We start from the raw sequence: 18278 nt of genomic DNA, 5'->3' as shown, positions 1-18278 counted from the left end.
CTTATCAAACAATCTGACATTGACTAAATAAATTATGCAGTTAGGTATTTCAGACACAAACTGATTTGTAAGGCTTTATCATGTAGCCGGGATGTTTTTAATCCAACAGCATAACTCAACATTGGTATAAGCCATTTTGGATGCCAAAAGTGGACATCTCCACAGCCTTTGATGTTATTGCCATTTGCAAGTGCCCATTCAACAGATTGATCTAAGAAGGAAATGAGGTACTACCAATTCAATCGATACAATGAGGTACTGCCAACCCTTTTGATAGTCTTCCAACTGAGAAATTGGGTACAAATCTGTTTTCACGATTGTATTTACTTTTTTGCAGTCTACACAGAACTTAATTGATCCATTCGGTTGAGGAGCCAATACTCGTGAATTCCAGCTGCTTTGACTCGGTTCAATCAAGTGATTTTCTAGTAAGTATTGAATCTGTTTCCACCTGACCTTATTTCTCTGGATACAACCAATAAGAATGCCATCATATTGGGACTGAACCTCCAAATAACACCTACCTGATGAAGTCCATCTAGGTATATTGCTACACATTTCCTTATACTTATTAAGTACTCTTACAGATTCTCCCATTGTTCTTGCTCTGACACAATATTTCTGTACTAATTAGTTGAATTGTAGGAAATTCACTGTGAGAACGCTTTGCCTCTCCTTGTACATCACTCTTATTATCTCTATCATCCTTCATTACTCTTATCACTTCACATACTTGCTGCTCCCAAACCCCTTCCTTACAGTGATGAAGGATCTAGGCCCGAAACGTCAGCTTTTGAGCTCCTAAGATGCTGCTTGGCCTGCTGTGTTCATCCAGCCCCACACTTTGTTATCTTGGATTCTCTAGCATCTGCAGTTCCCATTATCTATGATATTGTTTTGACATGTTTGTGTGACATGACTGATTCTTCTTCAGTCAGGCAAGTAATTTTACAACGCTCCTCATCAGTATGGACAAATGCACTTTACTTTCAGAGGTTTACCTTGGAAAGAAAATATATCAATACGTTATCTTCTGCTTGAAACACTTGAGTTGTATCATGTTTGTTTGCCTATTTTTTCATTTTATGAAATCTTTAAGTATTATGATGCTACTTTACATGCTTCTGTAATTTTTCCTAGAAATGTGGACACATAATCCAACACTGAAGATTTCGTCTTTTTGTCTAAAGAGATTGCTCTTAATCAATTTTAATGGACCTGTAATCTCACAGCCATAGTTCAGTTCCAATAAATCCCTGGTAGTTAACCGCAAGACATGTAATCCTTGCTCTCAGTCCTGTGGATTTTCATGACAATGTGTCTCAATCATGGTTTTCAGAGTCTGAAGGTCTCTCTCCGAAACTCCTATGGCTGCATGCATGATTAGCATTTGACTTCAACTATTTGATATGCAAACTGCTGCTGATGTCCTGGAAAGCTTTAGACATGAGCTGAGAACCATGATCAGGTTGTATCTCAATCAGTAGGCCACAAACAAACAAAAAGCAGGAGCAGAATTAGGCCATTTGGCCAACTGAGTTCACTCCACCATTCCATCATGCCTGATACGTTTCACAACTCTATTCTCCTGAGTTCTTCCTGTAACCCTTAATCCCCTTAGTAATCACAAAACTATCAAGCTCTGTCTCAAACAGTCTCAATGACTTGCCCTCCACAACCTTCTTTCGCCGTGAGCGCCACAGATTCAACACCCTTTTGCTAAAGCAATTACTCCTCATCTCAGTTTTAGTGGGTCATCCCTCGCTCTGAACCTGGTCCTAGTCTCTCCGATGAGTGGAAACATCATCTCCATGTTCACTCTATCCAGGTCTCTGAGTATTCTGTAAGTTTCAACCAGATCGTCCTTCATCCTTCTAAACTCCATTGAGTTCAGACCCAGGGTCGTCAACTGTCCTTCATTTAACAACCCTTCGTCGCAAGGATCTTTCTTGTAAGCCCCCTCCAACATCAGCAAATTGTTCCTTCGACACAGGGCCCAAAACTGTTCACAATATTCTAAATGTGGTCTGGCCAGAGCCTTACACAGCCTTGGCGGTACACCTCTGCTGCAGTATTTTAGCCGTGTTGAAATGAATGCTAAAACTGCAGTTGCCTTCTTAACTGTTGACTGAAGACGCATGCTAACCTTAACTGAATCCTGAACCACTTCTCATAAGACCCCTTATGCTTCACATTTCCAAAGCCTTTCCTTATTTAGAAAATAGTCCACCTCTATTATTCCCATTATTGTATATAATGAGTAAAAATCTTGTAACTTTTCTACAACTACCATAGCTATTATTGCTCTTAGAGGAATAGCTTCTGGAATGCAGGTTAGCATGTCCATAAATGTAAAAATATGTAGGACTGGCGTCCTCCTACTCTTTTTTTGTGACTATCCTATGCAACCTACTTGCACTCGGCTTAATGGTTTTTCAAAACTGAAGCTGGTTTAACTACACGTTGAGCTTTTTCTACTAGCTAACATGCATGACACATTTACAGAAGTGCCTACGGCCTTGTGAAGTCTTGGCCAGCTAAAATAAGTGTTAATCGTCCCATTTTTGTCTGTGGCATTTTCTTTTTAACTTCTTACAACCAAAACATCCCATGGGATTTCCTTACAACTTCCAGCATTCTGCATGTGTCCCACCTTGTTACAATGGAAACACTTTAACCTTTACCCTCAATACTTTCCTTTCTGATTTGTGGGGTAGATCTAGGGGCATTTTGAGCTATCCATTCTTTTTTACCCTAGCTAAGCAGCTTCCTGTCACTCTCCCACTTCCTTTTGTTGTGGAGCATTGAGAAAATGTTTAGTTTTATGGAAAAACTCAAAATTATCAGCATTATTGCTGCCTGTCTAGCAGTTGCAATTCTTTGGACTTCAACATAGGCTACTATTATGGAAGGTATGAAGTTTTTAAATCCTTCTAAGAGAATGTTCAATTCGTGGATTTCACGGTTTTAAGTTGTAATGCTCATAGTCACCTGTCAAAATTGCTTTGCTTGACTTTCAAATTTTACATAAGTTTACCGAAGTTGTTTCAAGAAATTCAAAAAACTTGCCTACATGCCTCAGGGACTAACTATATGCACCCAGTTATAAGACTTTTTAAGAGCATCATTATCCCCAGAAACAACCTCTGAAAATCAAGCATACATTTCTTGAGCTTTCCCTGTCAAAAAATCCTGAATGGACAATTATCCAGTGTTCTTTTAATACATTATTTTTTCAAAGACAAAGAATTCCTCCACATTCTTGTTCTCAAATTCTGATAGGCCTGTACAATCTAAATGTTTCATTACTAAGTTAAATTCTGACCAGGACTTTCCCCCTATGCATTTAACAGCTCTCTTTTAAAAAAAGTTGTTAAAACGTCAAAATGATTCCAAAGGAGCATTCAATCTCTCTTCATGACCACTTGAGAATATGTGCTGATACTCGAGACCCAATCTCTGCAACCATCACAAAAATTAAGAATGTAATCAAATTAATGAAATTCCCAATTTAGCTTTCTGATAAACTTGGGTTAACAGAAAACACTGACTAGGTTTCTGTACTTAACAGGAACTACTATTTATTGCAAGGTTCTGACACATACAAACAAAAATATGAATTATCAACACATAACTCTACTACTGAAACTGTAACTCTACTTTTAAACCCCAATAAACATTTACAGACAGGCTGAAAAAAACATGGATGTTATCGGTACAGGAAAAATAAGTAGGCAAACATAATTCAATGGTACCACTTCACTGGCTTTGATGAGGTGTCCCTTCTATTTCTTCTGCGGTCTTCTGACTTTTGGTCTCCTTATTTCCATCTCCTTTCAGTTCTAGATGCAGGGCAGTTGACAATCTATATTGTGCAATTTTTCAGTTAGTGGTCTAAGGTAACAGCTTACAACAACTGGTGGGAGAGCATGGCTATCTATCTTCTCCACTTTCATTAATTCACCGAAGAGACCAAGAAAGATCTTGTTTTATTTGCAAACGGAAGATTTCTGTTTATATTATTCACACTCAAATTGCTCACCTCCTAGCAGCCAGAAGGTTGTTGCCATGTCAATGGTTTCTGGGGTCCACATCTGGTCCTTATTGCACCAACAAATCTGCAATCTGTGAAGCTCGCTTTGCATACTTAGCCCAGTGCCATGGCATCTCAGATAGCTTCTCACAATACTTGAACAAAGCAACAGTGTAAACACAACTCATAGATATCCAGTAACTCATTCTTAAAAGTGTAGCAACTCCTTCATAGTCCCTGGTTTATAACAGAACCTTTTCTCATTTTGGTCTATAAACCAAAATAAAAAGTTGAGGTCTTTAAAGCTGTTTAAGGGAGTTTGCTGAGTGGACATTAGTGGCTGAGCTTCCTAAATTTCAACGGTGTCCACGATTCAAGAAGTATTCATTTAATTGCAAAGTATTTTGAGACATCACAATCCAGCACGATTTGATATCTCCTTTACAGTCATTACAGCAGTATGTTCTTTAATGAACATAAATGAGAAGTACACATTTTGGAGTTCAGTCAACTAAGTATTGCCTCTGTAAGTTTTGTTTTGTCTCTACCCTTCCTTCAACTACTCTTGTACCATTTGTGTATTAACACCTTTTTGTCCTCCTTACCTGGTTTAACCTACATATAACCTCATATCCACAACAATATAGTTGACTCTTAACTGTCCCCTGAAATGGCTGAGCAAGCTATTCCGTTGTTTCAACCAGGAGAAAGGGAAAAAAAGAATGGAACCAGAAAGACCATCTGATATCAACTAAGGCACTGGTGGCTTTGCAAAGTCCTCCTTACTAACATCTAGGGGTTTAGTGCCAAAACTGGGAGAGCTGTTTCAGACTAGTCAACAGATTGACAATCATATTTGCAAAATCATTCCTAACACACAATGTCCCAGAAAGCATCAGCCCCATCCCTAAGTTTGTCCTGACTCACTTGCAGGACAGACCAGGAAAGGATGGAAATGTGGTATACTGTGGAGAAATTTGCCTTAGGAGTCTCAACATTCACTCCAAAAACTGTGAAGTCTCATGGCATCAGTCAACATGTGCAAGCTCTCTGATGAAGGGTCTAGGCCTGAAACGTCAGCTTTTGTGCTCCTGAGATGCTGCTGGGCCTGCTGTGTTCATCCAGCCTCACATTTTATTATCTATGTGCAAGGAAACCTTCTGATTACCACATATGCCCAACCTCCGGTCCAGTGAATGAATCAGTGCTCCCCTATGTTGAGCTGCAACTTGGCAGAAGCACAGAAGGGGAAAGCCACAGAATGTACTCTGGGTAGGGGACATCAATATCCACTACCAAAACTGGCTCGACAGCACCACCCCACTGTCAGAGCTGTTAAGAATCCTAAAGGACACAGCTGTTAGACTGGGTCTGCTGCGAATGATAACAGGGAACCAATAAAAGAGAAAAACATCTTGACTGTATCTGCACCAACTTCCCAGTTGCAGATAAACCTGTCCATGACAGTGACAGTAAAAGTGATCACTGTACAGTCCTTGTGGAGAAGAACCCTGTCTTCACATTAAGTATCACCTCATTGTACAGTATAGCACAATCAATATGCTAAATGGGACTTCGGACAGACTGAGCAACTCAAGACTAGGCAACCAGGAGGCACAGTGGGTCAGCAGAGAATTGTACTCCAATAGAATTTCCGCTTCATAGTCTGGCACATCCCTTCAATCTACCATCGTCATTAAGCCAGGGGACTGAATGAAGAATACATGAAGACATGTCAGGAGCAGCACTAGGCATATCTAAAAATGAAGTGTCAACCTCTGAAGCTACAATACAGGAATACTTGCATCCAAACAACCTAAAGGAACAATAACTTACAGATCAGATGTAAGCACCGCAGTCCACCGCAGTCACATCTAGTTGTGAATGACAGCGGACAAGAAAAGACTATGGAACCTGACAACATTCTTGCAATAGTACTGAAGTGCTATGTTCCAGAACCTGTGCATCCCTAGCTAAAGTTGTTCTAGTATTGATACAACACTGGCAGAAAACTGCAAGGTACGTTCTATACTCACAATAAAGTATCCAACCCTACTAATTACTGACACATCAGTCTCCTTTCGATCACAAGTAAAGAAATAGATGGTGTCATCAACAGAGCTGTAAGCAGCACTTGCTTTACAATAACCTGTGATACTGACGTTCAGTTAAGTTTCTGCCTATGGCTACTTAGCTCTTGACCTCATTATAACCCATAGAATCATAGAGTTATACAGCATAGAAATTGACCCTTTGATTGAACTCATTTTTGCTGACCAGACACTTCAATCTGACCTAGTCCTGTCTGCCAGGATTTGATCGACATCCCTCCAAATCTTTGCTATTCATTTATCCATCCAGGTCCAAATATGGACAGAAGAGTTGAATTCAGAAGTGAGGTAAGACATCAAGGCCCCATTTGACCAAGTGTGGTATCAAGGAACTCTAGCAAAACTGAAGTTAATGAGATTTGAGGCAAACTCTCTGCTGACTGAAATCACACCTGCCAGAAAGGAAGGTGGTTGTGGTTGTTGGAGGTCAATCATCTCAGCTCCAGGACATCTCTGAAGGAATTCTTCAAGTTCCTAAAGTCCTTGACTCAATCATCTTCAGTTGCTTCTTCAATGATCTTCCCTCTTTCATAAGGTCAGAAGTGGGAATGTTCACTCTTGCCTGTACACTGTTCAACTTCATTTGTGAATCCTCAGATACTGAAGCAGTCAACTCCCAAACGCAGCAAGTTCTGGAAATATCCAGGTTTGGGCTGACAAGTAGCAGTCACATAATACATTTGCCAGGCAACGACCATATCCAACAAGACAGAATCTCCCCCTCGACATTCAGTGGCATTACCATTACTGAATTCTCCCACTATTAACACCCTTGAGTCATCATTGACCAGAAATTGAACTGGATTAACCATACAACCATTGTGGCTACCAGAGTACGTCAGAGGCTAGGAATATTGCAGTTAATATCTCACCCTCTGACTTCTCAAAGCCCATTCATCGCTACAAGACATAAGGAGAGTGATGGAATATTTCCTCCACTTGCCTGGATGAGTACATCTCTGACAACATTCAAGAAGCTTGACACCATCCAGGGCAAAGCACCCTGCTTGACTTCCACCACATCCACAAACACTCAGTCTCTCTGCCGCTGATGTTTCAGAGCAGCAGTGTGTACTACCTATAAGACACACTGCAGAAATTCACCAAGTCCGCTTAGACTGCATCTTTGAAACCCACAATCATTAACATTTAAAAGTACAAGAGCAGCAGATACACGGGAACATCACTACCTACAGGTACCTACAAAGCTACTCACCATCAAGATGTTGAAATACATTGTTGTCCCTTCGGTGTCTCAGAGTCAAAATCATGGAACTCCCTACTAATGGCATTGTGGGTCTATATACAGCAAATGGACCACAATGGTTCAGGAACGCAGCTCACCTCTACATTCAAGGGCAACTAGAGATGGGCAGTAAATGCTGGCCAGCTAGCATTGCCCTAATCCCGTGAATGAACTACTTTGCATTTCATTGCATTACGAGGCTTACAATTATTACACATACACTTACACTGCACAATTACACATTCTGACAGGGCTGTCAATGATTACCTGCTCTTTTAAATGGAATGCTGATGCAAGTCAATTAAAAATCATTGACTGTTCAGAAGTCCACAAAAAGTCTACAATTTTTGTGGTATATTATTCTATAATGATAAATAAATTATCACTGTGGCCTGAATATTAATTCTTAATTTCTCCATTTCATGTTAAAAGCAGATTTTTAAGCCAATAAAAGTTTAATGATTTTGAGGTTTTTTTCTGATTCTAATTAACCATTAATACCGCTGTTTTTCCTGTCAACCTTAAAATTATTGGGATACTCGCACAACTCAGTATAGCATTTATTGCTTGAATTAACAGCCTGCCAATAAGAAAACCAGTGTTGCTTTACTTTATTATACATGATAATCAATGTTTTTAATGACCATTTAACTTTTAGTTGCAATTTAAGAATGCATATTATAGTGTTAGGAAAATGGTAATGTTACACTTACAGATGCAAGCAGCTGCAATTAGGCGTTCTGCCACATATGGCGTCATACAGTTTAAGAAGATAGGTTGTACCAGGTAGTTGCCGAAGGTGATGGCAATAATGGCCTGTGACATGGGCTCAAAAATAAGTATGGATGTCCAAAGTTTAAGGAAGGCAACTAAACTACCAAATGATTCCAAAAGGTATGCATAGCCTGCACCAGATTTTGTGATGGTTGTACCCAGTTCAGCAAAACAGAGGGCTCCAATGAATGAGAAAATGCCCCCAATAGTCCATACTATCAGGGAAAGACCATAGGAGCCACACTGCTTTAGGACACCACCTGGAGACACAAATATCCCTGAACCAAGTATATGTCCAACTATTAGACTGATACCATTAATTAAAGAAATTTTCCTTTTTAGTTGCGTTGGTGATCTGGGGAAATAATTGGCAACATCTTCTGTAGGCTCAACGTCCTCATTCAAATTAGAGGTTTGGGCATTACTGTCTAGAACTGGCTGCATTTTGGCATGTTCCTCAACCATCTTGAAGGATAATGTCACAGAGAAGCAATAACCTAGAAAGACATAAACAGAAGGAACCTGAGAATTTGAGAGTTTTCTATATTATTCTATACATGCTATTTTCAATCACACTTCCATTATTCATCTTCTGAACTTTTAAGATTGCAAAATGGTAAACAATTATTCTTTGTTCTTATTCATATTCAATTTTACTTTAAAAGCAAACCAGATTAGAAGGATGAATGAAGCAAACTAGTCTCATGCCACATACAGAAGAATCAAGGACACAGTAGAACTCTTACTACCAAGAAAGATACAATAGTTTTTGCTAATCTCACTTTTTCTAAATGCTTATTAATGAATTTAATCATTGCTGAAACTATTTTGCCCAGATGTTTGCTCCTGAAGAAGCTATGGTGAATTGGGAAATTTAAATTTTGGTCTCTGGGATTTATTCGAATTGTTTGTCAATATTTTAGACCTCTACTCCCTCATTAACCCTACCCCTTGCCTTCACACTCTCACATCAACTTAAAACCAACTACCCAATTTCGTCATTGTCTGCAGACAGCCTAATGCCAAACCATGTCCTGCTCTGCCCCAATCGTTCCTCATACATCCATGCCAATCCTTTGCCATTAAATTCACAATTCCAAAACCCTCCACATCCACAATGAACAAGAGTGAGAGTGGTAGAGTTTCAGCCTTGGTGCAAGGTGTGTATTAACATGGATAAACTGAGCACAAGGTATCAGAGGCGAAGAGGGTGGCACCTACAGTGGTGGAAGGGTGAGGGACTTTGACCTTCTTACTACAATGCTGGGCATTCCTCCAGACAACTGACAGTGCTTTTAACCAGGTGGCAATCTTAGACCAGGTAGGCATGGTCTGGTGGCATGGTTTCCACTACCGGCTTTGGGGGAAATGAAAATTTCACGTCTTCACCACTCTGTTTAGCAGCACCCTTCCTGCAAAGTAGGGCACTGATTTACCCCTGTTCACCATGTCATGGGCAAATGTCAGCAATCACAGAGTGAAACAAGGATACGCCTAGTGGTATTATTGCCAGACTATTAATCCAGAAACCCAGCTAATGTTCAGGGACCTGGGTTCAAATCCCACCACGGCAGATGGTGGAATCTGAATTGAAATAGTTAAAGAAAGAAAGAACCCCTAAACAACACAGCTGCTACTGATCACCATGAAATCATTGCTGATTGTCAGAAAAACCCACTGGTTCACTTCTGTTCTTCAGGGAAGGAAATCTGCCACTCTCAACTGGTCTAGCCTACATGTGACTCCAGACCCACAGCAATGTGGTTGACTCTCAACTGCCCTCTGAAATGGCCTAGGAAACCACTCAGTTGTACCAATCGTTACAAAGTCTAAAAGAAATGAAATCGGATGGATCACCTGGTGTCAACCTAGGCACGGAAAAGGCAACGGCAGAAACAACCTTGTCAACCCTGCAAAGTCCTCCTCTTTAACATCTGGGGGTTAGTGCCAAAATTGGGAAAACTGTCTCACAGACCAGTTAAGCAACAGCCTGATACAGTCATACTCTCAGAATCATACCTTACAGACAATGTCCCAGACACCACCATCCATGGGTATGTCCTGTCCCATTGGCAAGGCAGACCCAGTAGAGGTGGCAGCACAGTGGCATACAGTCAGGACAGTGTTACTCTAGGAGACCTCAACATTTACTCCGGACCCCGTGAAGTCTCATGGCTTCAGGTAAACATGGGCAAGGAAACCTTCTGCTGATTACCACATACCGTCCTCCCTCAGCTGATAAATCAGTACTCCTCAATGCTGAGCAACATTTAGAGGAAGCACTGAGGATGGCAAGGGCACAAAATGTACTATGGGTGTTGGATTCCAACGTCCACCACTAAGAGTGGCTCAACAGTAGTACTACTGATCGAGCTGGTCGGGTCTTAAAACTACATAGCTGCTAGATTTGGTTTGTGGCAGGTGGTGAGGGAATAAACAAGAGGAAAAAACATTCTCAACCTCATCCTTACTAATCCGGCAGCTGCAGTCGCATCTATACATGACAGTATCGTTAAGAGTAACCATTGCACAGTCCTTGTGGAGCCAAAAGTCCCACCCTCACATTGAGAATAACTTCCATCATGCTGTGTGGCACTATCATGTGCTAAACAGCACAGACTTTGCACAGATCTAGCAACTCAAGTCTAGGCACCCATGAGGCGCTGTGGGCCATCAACAGCAGCAGAACTGTACTCCAGCACAATTTGTAACAGCTGGCCTGGGATATCCCCCACTAATCATTAACATCAAGCGAAGGGATCAACCCTGGTTCAATGGAGAGTGCAGGTGGGCATGCCAGAAGCAGCACCAGGCATAGCTGTGGATGAGGTATCAACCTGGTGAGCCTACCAAACAGGACTACTTGCACACCAAACAGCAAAGGCAGTAAGTGATAAACGGAGCTAAGTGATTCCATGACCAACGGATCAGATCGAAGCTCTGCAGTCTTGCCACATCTAGTCATGAATGGTGATTCACAATTAAACAACTCATTAGAGGTGGAGGTTCCACAAATATCTCCATCCTCAATGATGGAAGAGCGTATCACATCAGTGCAAAGGATAAGGCTGAAGCATTTGCAGTAATCTTCAGCCAGAAGTGTCGAATGGATGTTGCATCCTGGCCTCCTTCAGTGGTCCCCAAACTGGATCATTCCACATGATGTCAAGAAATGGTTGGAGACACCAGGCACCGACCCTGACAGCATTCCAGCAATAGTACTGAAGACTTGTGCTCCACAACATGATGCTCTCCTCGCCAAACTGTTCCAGTACATTACAACATTGGTATCTACCAAACAATGTGGAAAATTGCCCAAGTATGTCCTGTACACAAAATGCAGGACAAATCCAACGCAGCCAATTCCTGCCCTATCAGTCTACTGTCAATCATCTGAAAAGTGATAGAAGGTGTCATCAACAATACTATCACGCAGCACCTGCTCAGGGACACCCAGTCTGGGGTTTGCCTAGGCCACTCAGCTCCTGACCTGATTATAGCCTTCATTCAATTATGGACAAAGCAGCCGAATTCCAGAGATGAGGTAAGAGTGACAGCCCTTGATATCAAGGCTGCATTCAAGTGAGTGTAGCATCAAGGAGTCCTATCTTGACTAATGAAATGTTAAGTATTAACATCGTATCACTATAAACCTTGTTAGTTTGCTCTCTTAAGTTAATGATTGTCCTTTGTGTCAGTCTCTTTGCTTATTCCTTGACAAGATTTTTCAGATTTGGGGCATTAAATTAAAAAAAATCCATAAAAGACATCTTCAAAATACTCAACACACGCCCATATTGCTAGAGGTCAGCAGAATGTTAGCCACTAGATTATTAAAAATCGTGGATGCTTCTGCCCTCTTGAAATAAAATTAATATAGACTTCCAACATGGTATGGACATGTATTCTTCCAGTAAGTTAAGTGAGGTTACCTGTGATGCTGAGGCAACAGTGTTGGACTGGGGTGGACAAGATCAGAAGTCACAAGATTTCAGGTTACAGGCAAATAGGTTTATCTGAAATCAGAAGTTTCCATAGCACTGCCCCTTCGTCAGGTGAAATGAAGTGAGCACCCTAACACAGACTTTATAATCAGAGAGATCAAAAGATCATCTATTTACTTACATCTTCTTTGTAAGGTAGGCACTGCAACCAGCTTCCTACTTATGGCTGAATTCATGGTAGCTACTAACAGTTGGAACCGAACAGTTCTTAGCTTGAAGGATCAGTGCTGGTATACCTTGCAGATGATAATTGTACACACCCCTCCACATATCAAAACATGCAGTGTCCCAATGAGGGCCATGTATCGTGCAATCAAAGCTCTTTGGAATAGCCACCTACTTGGTAAAGGTGTTGCACCAGCTCAAAAACCAATATGACAATATCTGGAATTGTTCAACGCATTCTAACCTCTCCATCCCCAGCCCCATATCAAAGTGGAAGTTATCATTGCGTGCAGTTGACTAATGTTATACTCACAGTGTGTAGGATCACAAAACATATTAGCAGTAGGCCATTCAGCCCACTGTATCTGTTCTGTCATTCTATGAGATCATAATCTACCTAACCGATTTTGGACTTTGGGAGGAAACCAGAGCACCTGGAGGAAACCCATGCAGACAGGGGGAGAATGTGCAAATTCCACATAGACAGTCACCTAAGGCTGGAATCAACCTGGATCCCTAGCATTGCAGGGCAGTAGTGCTAACCACTGAGATAATGTGCTGCCCCAAGATAACCAGCTAACTCAGAGTCACCATGTATATTTACCATACTCTTCCTGAATAGCCTATTTCCAAGGATTTCGCCCTCTAACTGACCACTTTGCCCTCTGAGCCATGGTAACACTCCACCACCTGTACTGATCACTACTGACAAGCATGATAAGCAGGTTATAACTCTGTGCACACTAATTGGCAAGTTAAAATGGCAGTACTGTGAGCCTTGAAGCTCTGACTGATGTGTGAAAGAGTTAAATAGAATGGCATTGCAAGGGAACACTATGAGCTTGCAGGTAGGCACTAAATGAGTGACTGCTGTGAGAGCCTGAAATGCAGCTTAATCTAAACTGTGAGCAGGGTATGTGCTCCTGTGACAAAGTGTTCTTGTGGCACCCTTTGATTGCTCGCTACTGGTATGTCCTGAAGTGAAGCTTTAAAATGCAGAAACACACTGCAAGAGGATCAGAGAGGTATCATGACCAGCTGGCAGTTATGAGAAGCCAACCTGTGCGGATGAATGATACGTGCAGCTAGTGGCCTTGGAACGTGTGCTGTGATGTTCTCAGATGGAAGCCTGGAGAACAAACAACAAGCTGAAGTTGCCAGGTACCCACTCTGACTTTCATATCATGAACTTTCAAAGTGTACTTCCCTTGCAGTTGGTGATAGGATATAAAACTGCTTATTAACAAGGTGAAATTCGGTACTCACGAGGCTGTTAACAAGCAATATATCCCCACCGATAAGCATCTTGTCACTGTCTAGTGAGAATTTGGTGACAATACGCAGAACTTTGCTGGAATCTAGCAAGTTGCTGCTAACATCAAGAAAGGTCTCAATGGAATTCTCACATCATTCTCAGATTTCATGCCACAGCCTACATCACTTAGACCCCTGTAAGGTTCCTACACTCAATCTTTTTCTGGCTCTAGAAGAATTTTTAAATTTGGTGCCTTTATTTTCACAACTGCACTGTAAATGTTCCTGTTTGCCAATGCAGTTAGCAACAGCAGACAAAACACAAGAATTAGGAACAGGACTGGCCATTTAGTCCATCGGGCCTGCTCCACCACTTAGTAAGATCATGATTGATACAACTGTCACCTTCTCTTCTCTTTCCTGCCTGACCCCCATACCGCCAAACACTTTGTCAATGCAGAATGTGTGTATTTCAGCCTAACAAAGATCCTGCGCAGCTGCAGTGATACTTATTTTTAGATATTTTCTAACCAATTTGTTCAATGTTATTATTACTGAAGAAGGTGGGACTTGAAACCAGGCCACCTGGTTTAGAGGTAGAGACACCATCACTGTACCAAATAATCCCCCTTTTTAGATCTCTTTAATTGATTTCCCTTCCAACAGATGACAGTATTCCATTTCCTAATCAGTTGCTGCAACCAGATATCATTTTTTTTTTAAAACTTAATGTACCAGGACATCCAGATCCCATTATATTGCAGAGCTCTGCTGCCTTTTCTTGATTCAAATAATTTACTGTTTTTCTAATCTTGATCCCAAAGTGCACAAGTTCACATTTTCCCACATCATACTCCATCTGCTTCATTTTTGCCTATTCACTTAATTAATATAATTCCTTTTGTGGAATGTTTGTGTCCTTTTGAAAATTTCCTATACTGTCTATTTTTGTGTCATCAAATTTGGTCACCAGAGAAGCCAAAGTCATTGACATAAATTTTAAATGTGGAACCTTATGGAATACCTTTTGGGTATCCGAGTTCTCCACACCTACACCAGGTTCTCTGAATAATTTTGGGAGGTCACAGCCAATGATTCTACTTTCTTAACAGCCATATATTTTAAAACTCTGTGATGAAAACCATCAAGTCCAAAGCACTTAACTGCATTTAGTACAAATAGATTGCCCAGTACACTTTCTTCAGTGATTCTGTTTTTTTTAGAAAGAGCCTTCTTCCCTTTTAACTGTGATAATGGGAATGGTCTAGGGTCTAGGCCCGAAATGTCAGCTTTTGTGCTCCTGAGATGCTGCTGGGCCTGCTGTGTTCATCCAGCCTCACATTTTATTATCTTGAAAACCATGAGTTAAAAGGGAATACAAGTATTCTTGGCTGCAAATACTTCACCCTTATTTTTTGCATTGATGCTGGTTCCACCAGCTTTGAAGATAGGGATACTTATGGAGTCTTCTCCTCCTGTTGGTTGTTTAATTGCCCAGGGACATTCATAGAGGAATCAGGACTGCAGAGCTTAGATGTGATCAGTTGGATCACTAGTTTTGTTTATTGCATGCTGCTTCTGCTATTTAATTTATTGAGTGCTCCTGTGTGTTAATGTCTAGACAACCAGTTTTAGGTTTGTTAATATCTTCTGCCATATCCTATTGAGGTAACATACTGGAAACCAAGTCCCATTATTCTCAGAGTTATCAAAGTATAAAATTGCCAATTTATCGGTCTTGTAGACCAAAGTTAACACAAAGGATTGAAAAACTTTCTGCACCTTAATAGATTCTAGCTGCAGGTAAACAACTATAAACTGTCAACATTTAATTCTACTAATTAATTCTCCAACCTCCTTATGAAGTTTTCCCTGCACATATATGTAGATAAAAAAAATTGTTGTTATGGTTGGAGGGAAAAAAACTGGGCAGGCAGTTCAACAGCCCTAGTATACAATATTCAACAAAGTGATCTTTCTGTTTGCAATGGCTTGGTGCTTTTTCAGATGCAGCTGACACTGAGTAAACATTGTTTCACAAATTATATAATCTATGACTCATTGGTTAAAAGCAACAACTTACAGTAACCGGTGAGGGAAAATGAACTGACTTGCATCATTTAATCATCTTCTACTGCTGGTCCAAAGCCTTCTGTCAATATCATTCACATCCACAGGCTATTCAGCTATCCAGGAGCTAATCATATGGTTGTTGGCGGTTAGATGGTCTTTGTTATCCACAGCTGGTCACAAGTTCATAAACCAGTTACTTGATATTGGCTGAATCTCACGTGGTGCACATCTCCTCTATAGCCAACCTCCCCCAATAACTGAACAAAGCAGCAAACTGACAATGAGTTTCAGTAGATTGCTTTTAAAACCTGAAGAAGTCAATAAAATTTCTACTCAAAGAAAAATAAGTGTGTCTTGGTTTCAATGTTACCAACCAGTTTGGAATACATTAACACTGTTGTAGCTTCACCATGCCGACACCTCATTTTTAGAGTGATAATGGGAACTGCAGATGCTGGAGAATCCAAGATAACAAAGTGTGGAGCTGGATGAACACAGCAGGCCAAGCAGCATCTCAGGAGCACAAAAGTGACGTTTTGGGCCTGGACCTTTCATCAGAGAGGATATTGATGCTAATCCTGGGATGCTGTCCTGCATTCCTTATCAAACTAGGTTTGATCTCCCAGCCTGGTGGAAATGATAGAGCCATAGGGTTAGATTGTGGTTGAATGCAATTTTGCTGCTGCTGATGGCTTATGACACCTCGTGGCCATGTTTTAAGGTGCTTGATCTTTTGAGATCTATCCAATTTAGAATGGTGGTAATACCACACAACTCAATGAAAGGTATACTCAATGTGATGATAAGGACTTGTCTCCACAAGGTCTGTAAAGTCATGACTCCCACCAATACTATAATGGATGGTTTTATCTCCAAAGGTGTACTGGTGAGGACAACTACAAGTACGTTTTTCTACATTGTTGTCTCTCTCACCCAAAGATCCACCATATCAACTACATCCTATGTCCTAAATTGTAATCAACAGGTGGTTTCCTTCCTCATGTTTGACCTGGTGTTATGTGACCTTATAGGGTCCTTGTGAATGTTCAGAACTCTCAGGGGAACTTCCTCTCAACTATGATGAAGGGTCTAGGTCCGAAATGTCAGCCTTGGTGCTCCTGAGGTGCTGCTTGGCCTGCTGTGTTCATCTAGCTTCACACTTTGTTATCCTATCCTCTCAACTATGTACTGGTGTGCTGCTATCTGTACTGGATTTTTCCTGCCAGTGGAACAGTTGGTGATGATGACATATTGGACTTTGTAAGTGATGATTCTGTGAGTATGATCATGCAGTAGCCTCACTTATTTAGACTTTTGGTATGAGGCCTCAGATTTAGTAGGGAGAATTTTACAGTCGTATTTGCCATTGTTGTTTCTGTTTCCTATGTTGACAACAGGGTGTCTCCAATTTCATTTACTCTTCAGACTTTGTGTGGCGTGATAGAACCGGGTACTTGGTAGGTCACTTCAGAGAACGTTTAAGAATTGCTTGGGTTTGATGCCACATATAGGCCAGACCTGGAAAAGATGGCAGATTTTATTCCCTAAAGTATGTTAGTGAATCAAATAGATTTTTAATGAAAATCAATAAGGGTTTCATGGTCACTATTAGATCAGCATGCTCAATCTGGATTTACTAGTTGAATGCATATTTCACCAGTGACCATGGTCGGTTTTGAATCGAAATGCCCATGACATTAGCATGGGTCTTTGGGTTACCAATCCAGTGGCATTACCATGACATTTCTTTCTTCCCAAGTGGACAATGGTAAAAGCTGAGGATCTTTCAATTTTACATCACAATCTTTGTACATGCCTCACTAGTATTCACAGCATCTTGCTCCAGACCACAGACCAAATGTGAAGACTTAAAGTGAATTAATGTGACTGCCTTCAGAAAAAAAGTATCCCGGTATCTTTTTCCTTCCTTGGTACACTGTAGTGTTTAAAGCTTGACCCCCATTAACGTGAACCAGAATTAAAGCCACAGACACTTACTGTAGACCTGGCTGCCATGGATTACACCGGAGTCCATCAACTCCCAAGCCGCAACTACATTAGATTTCCTGCCATATGTATTACATTAAACACCCTAACTTAGGTGAGAAAATGTTCACCAATGAGTTGTTTGTCATATCATTTTCTTAAGAATGCTCTGAACTCATAGACGCACACCCCAAACCACTACTACTTTTCACAATCTCCACTACCTTTGGGTTACATATTTCCATTTCTAGAAAACAAGTGGTGTCTTCTGTAGTTATTGGGGAGCAAAAAAAATGTACAAGTTGCATGATTTCCCCCACCCTACTGCATATATTGTCAGCAAACATGTGAACAAGTATGATTGTCCACCTAGGAAATTCCACATCACTCGTCATTGGTTCTCTGGGTCTTTCTGTGGCTGATGAGCCGGATCCTAAACATGCATCTCTGACCACATGTTTGGTAAGTGTTTCAGGGGACGGGGGGTGGAATTGATCCATGGCATCAATATCATTGACACTCCTTTTTCCAGGTCCTCTTGAGTAATCCCTCTTCCTGATGGATGTTCTCAAAGAATGGTATCCCTTCACACAGAAGGTGCCTCCAAGTCAGTTTCTTCTGAACAAGAATCT

The 18278-nt window shown here is 40.9% G+C and overlaps 1 protein-coding gene and 1 long non-coding RNA gene across 2 annotated transcripts in view; one reads left to right on the top strand and one right to left on the bottom strand.

Annotated features, from left to right (window-relative positions):
• LOC125459708 (Y+L amino acid transporter 2-like) overlaps window positions 1–15729 on the bottom strand; it is a 104900-nt gene extending 89171 nt beyond the window's left edge. Inside the window, exons 1-2 of the mRNA XM_048546452.1 lie at window positions 15671–15729; window positions 8104–8661 (exon numbers count right to left, since the gene is read on the bottom strand). Of these exons, the coding sequence (XP_048402409.1) occupies window positions 8104–8661; window positions 15671–15707 (595 nt within the window). The 5' untranslated portion in view covers window positions 15708–15729. The remainder of the gene's footprint in view (window positions 1–8103; window positions 8662–15670) is intronic.
• LOC125459709 (uncharacterized) lies at window positions 56–7776 on the top strand. Its single transcript, XR_007249089.1, has 3 exons — window positions 56–227; window positions 338–428; window positions 4738–7776. It is a non-coding gene; the product is annotated as an uncharacterized LOC125459709 (long non-coding RNA).
• Window positions 15730–18278: the final 2549 nt, after the last annotated feature.

This window comes from Stegostoma tigrinum, chromosome 16 (assembly GCF_030684315.1).
Source record: "Stegostoma tigrinum isolate sSteTig4 chromosome 16, sSteTig4.hap1, whole genome shotgun sequence".
In the NCBI taxonomy this organism is placed as follows: domain Eukaryota; kingdom Metazoa; phylum Chordata; class Chondrichthyes; order Orectolobiformes; family Stegostomatidae; genus Stegostoma; species Stegostoma tigrinum.
The sequence above is the reverse complement of the archived record's forward strand: the minus strand, read 5'-3'. Positions and strand labels throughout refer to the sequence as shown.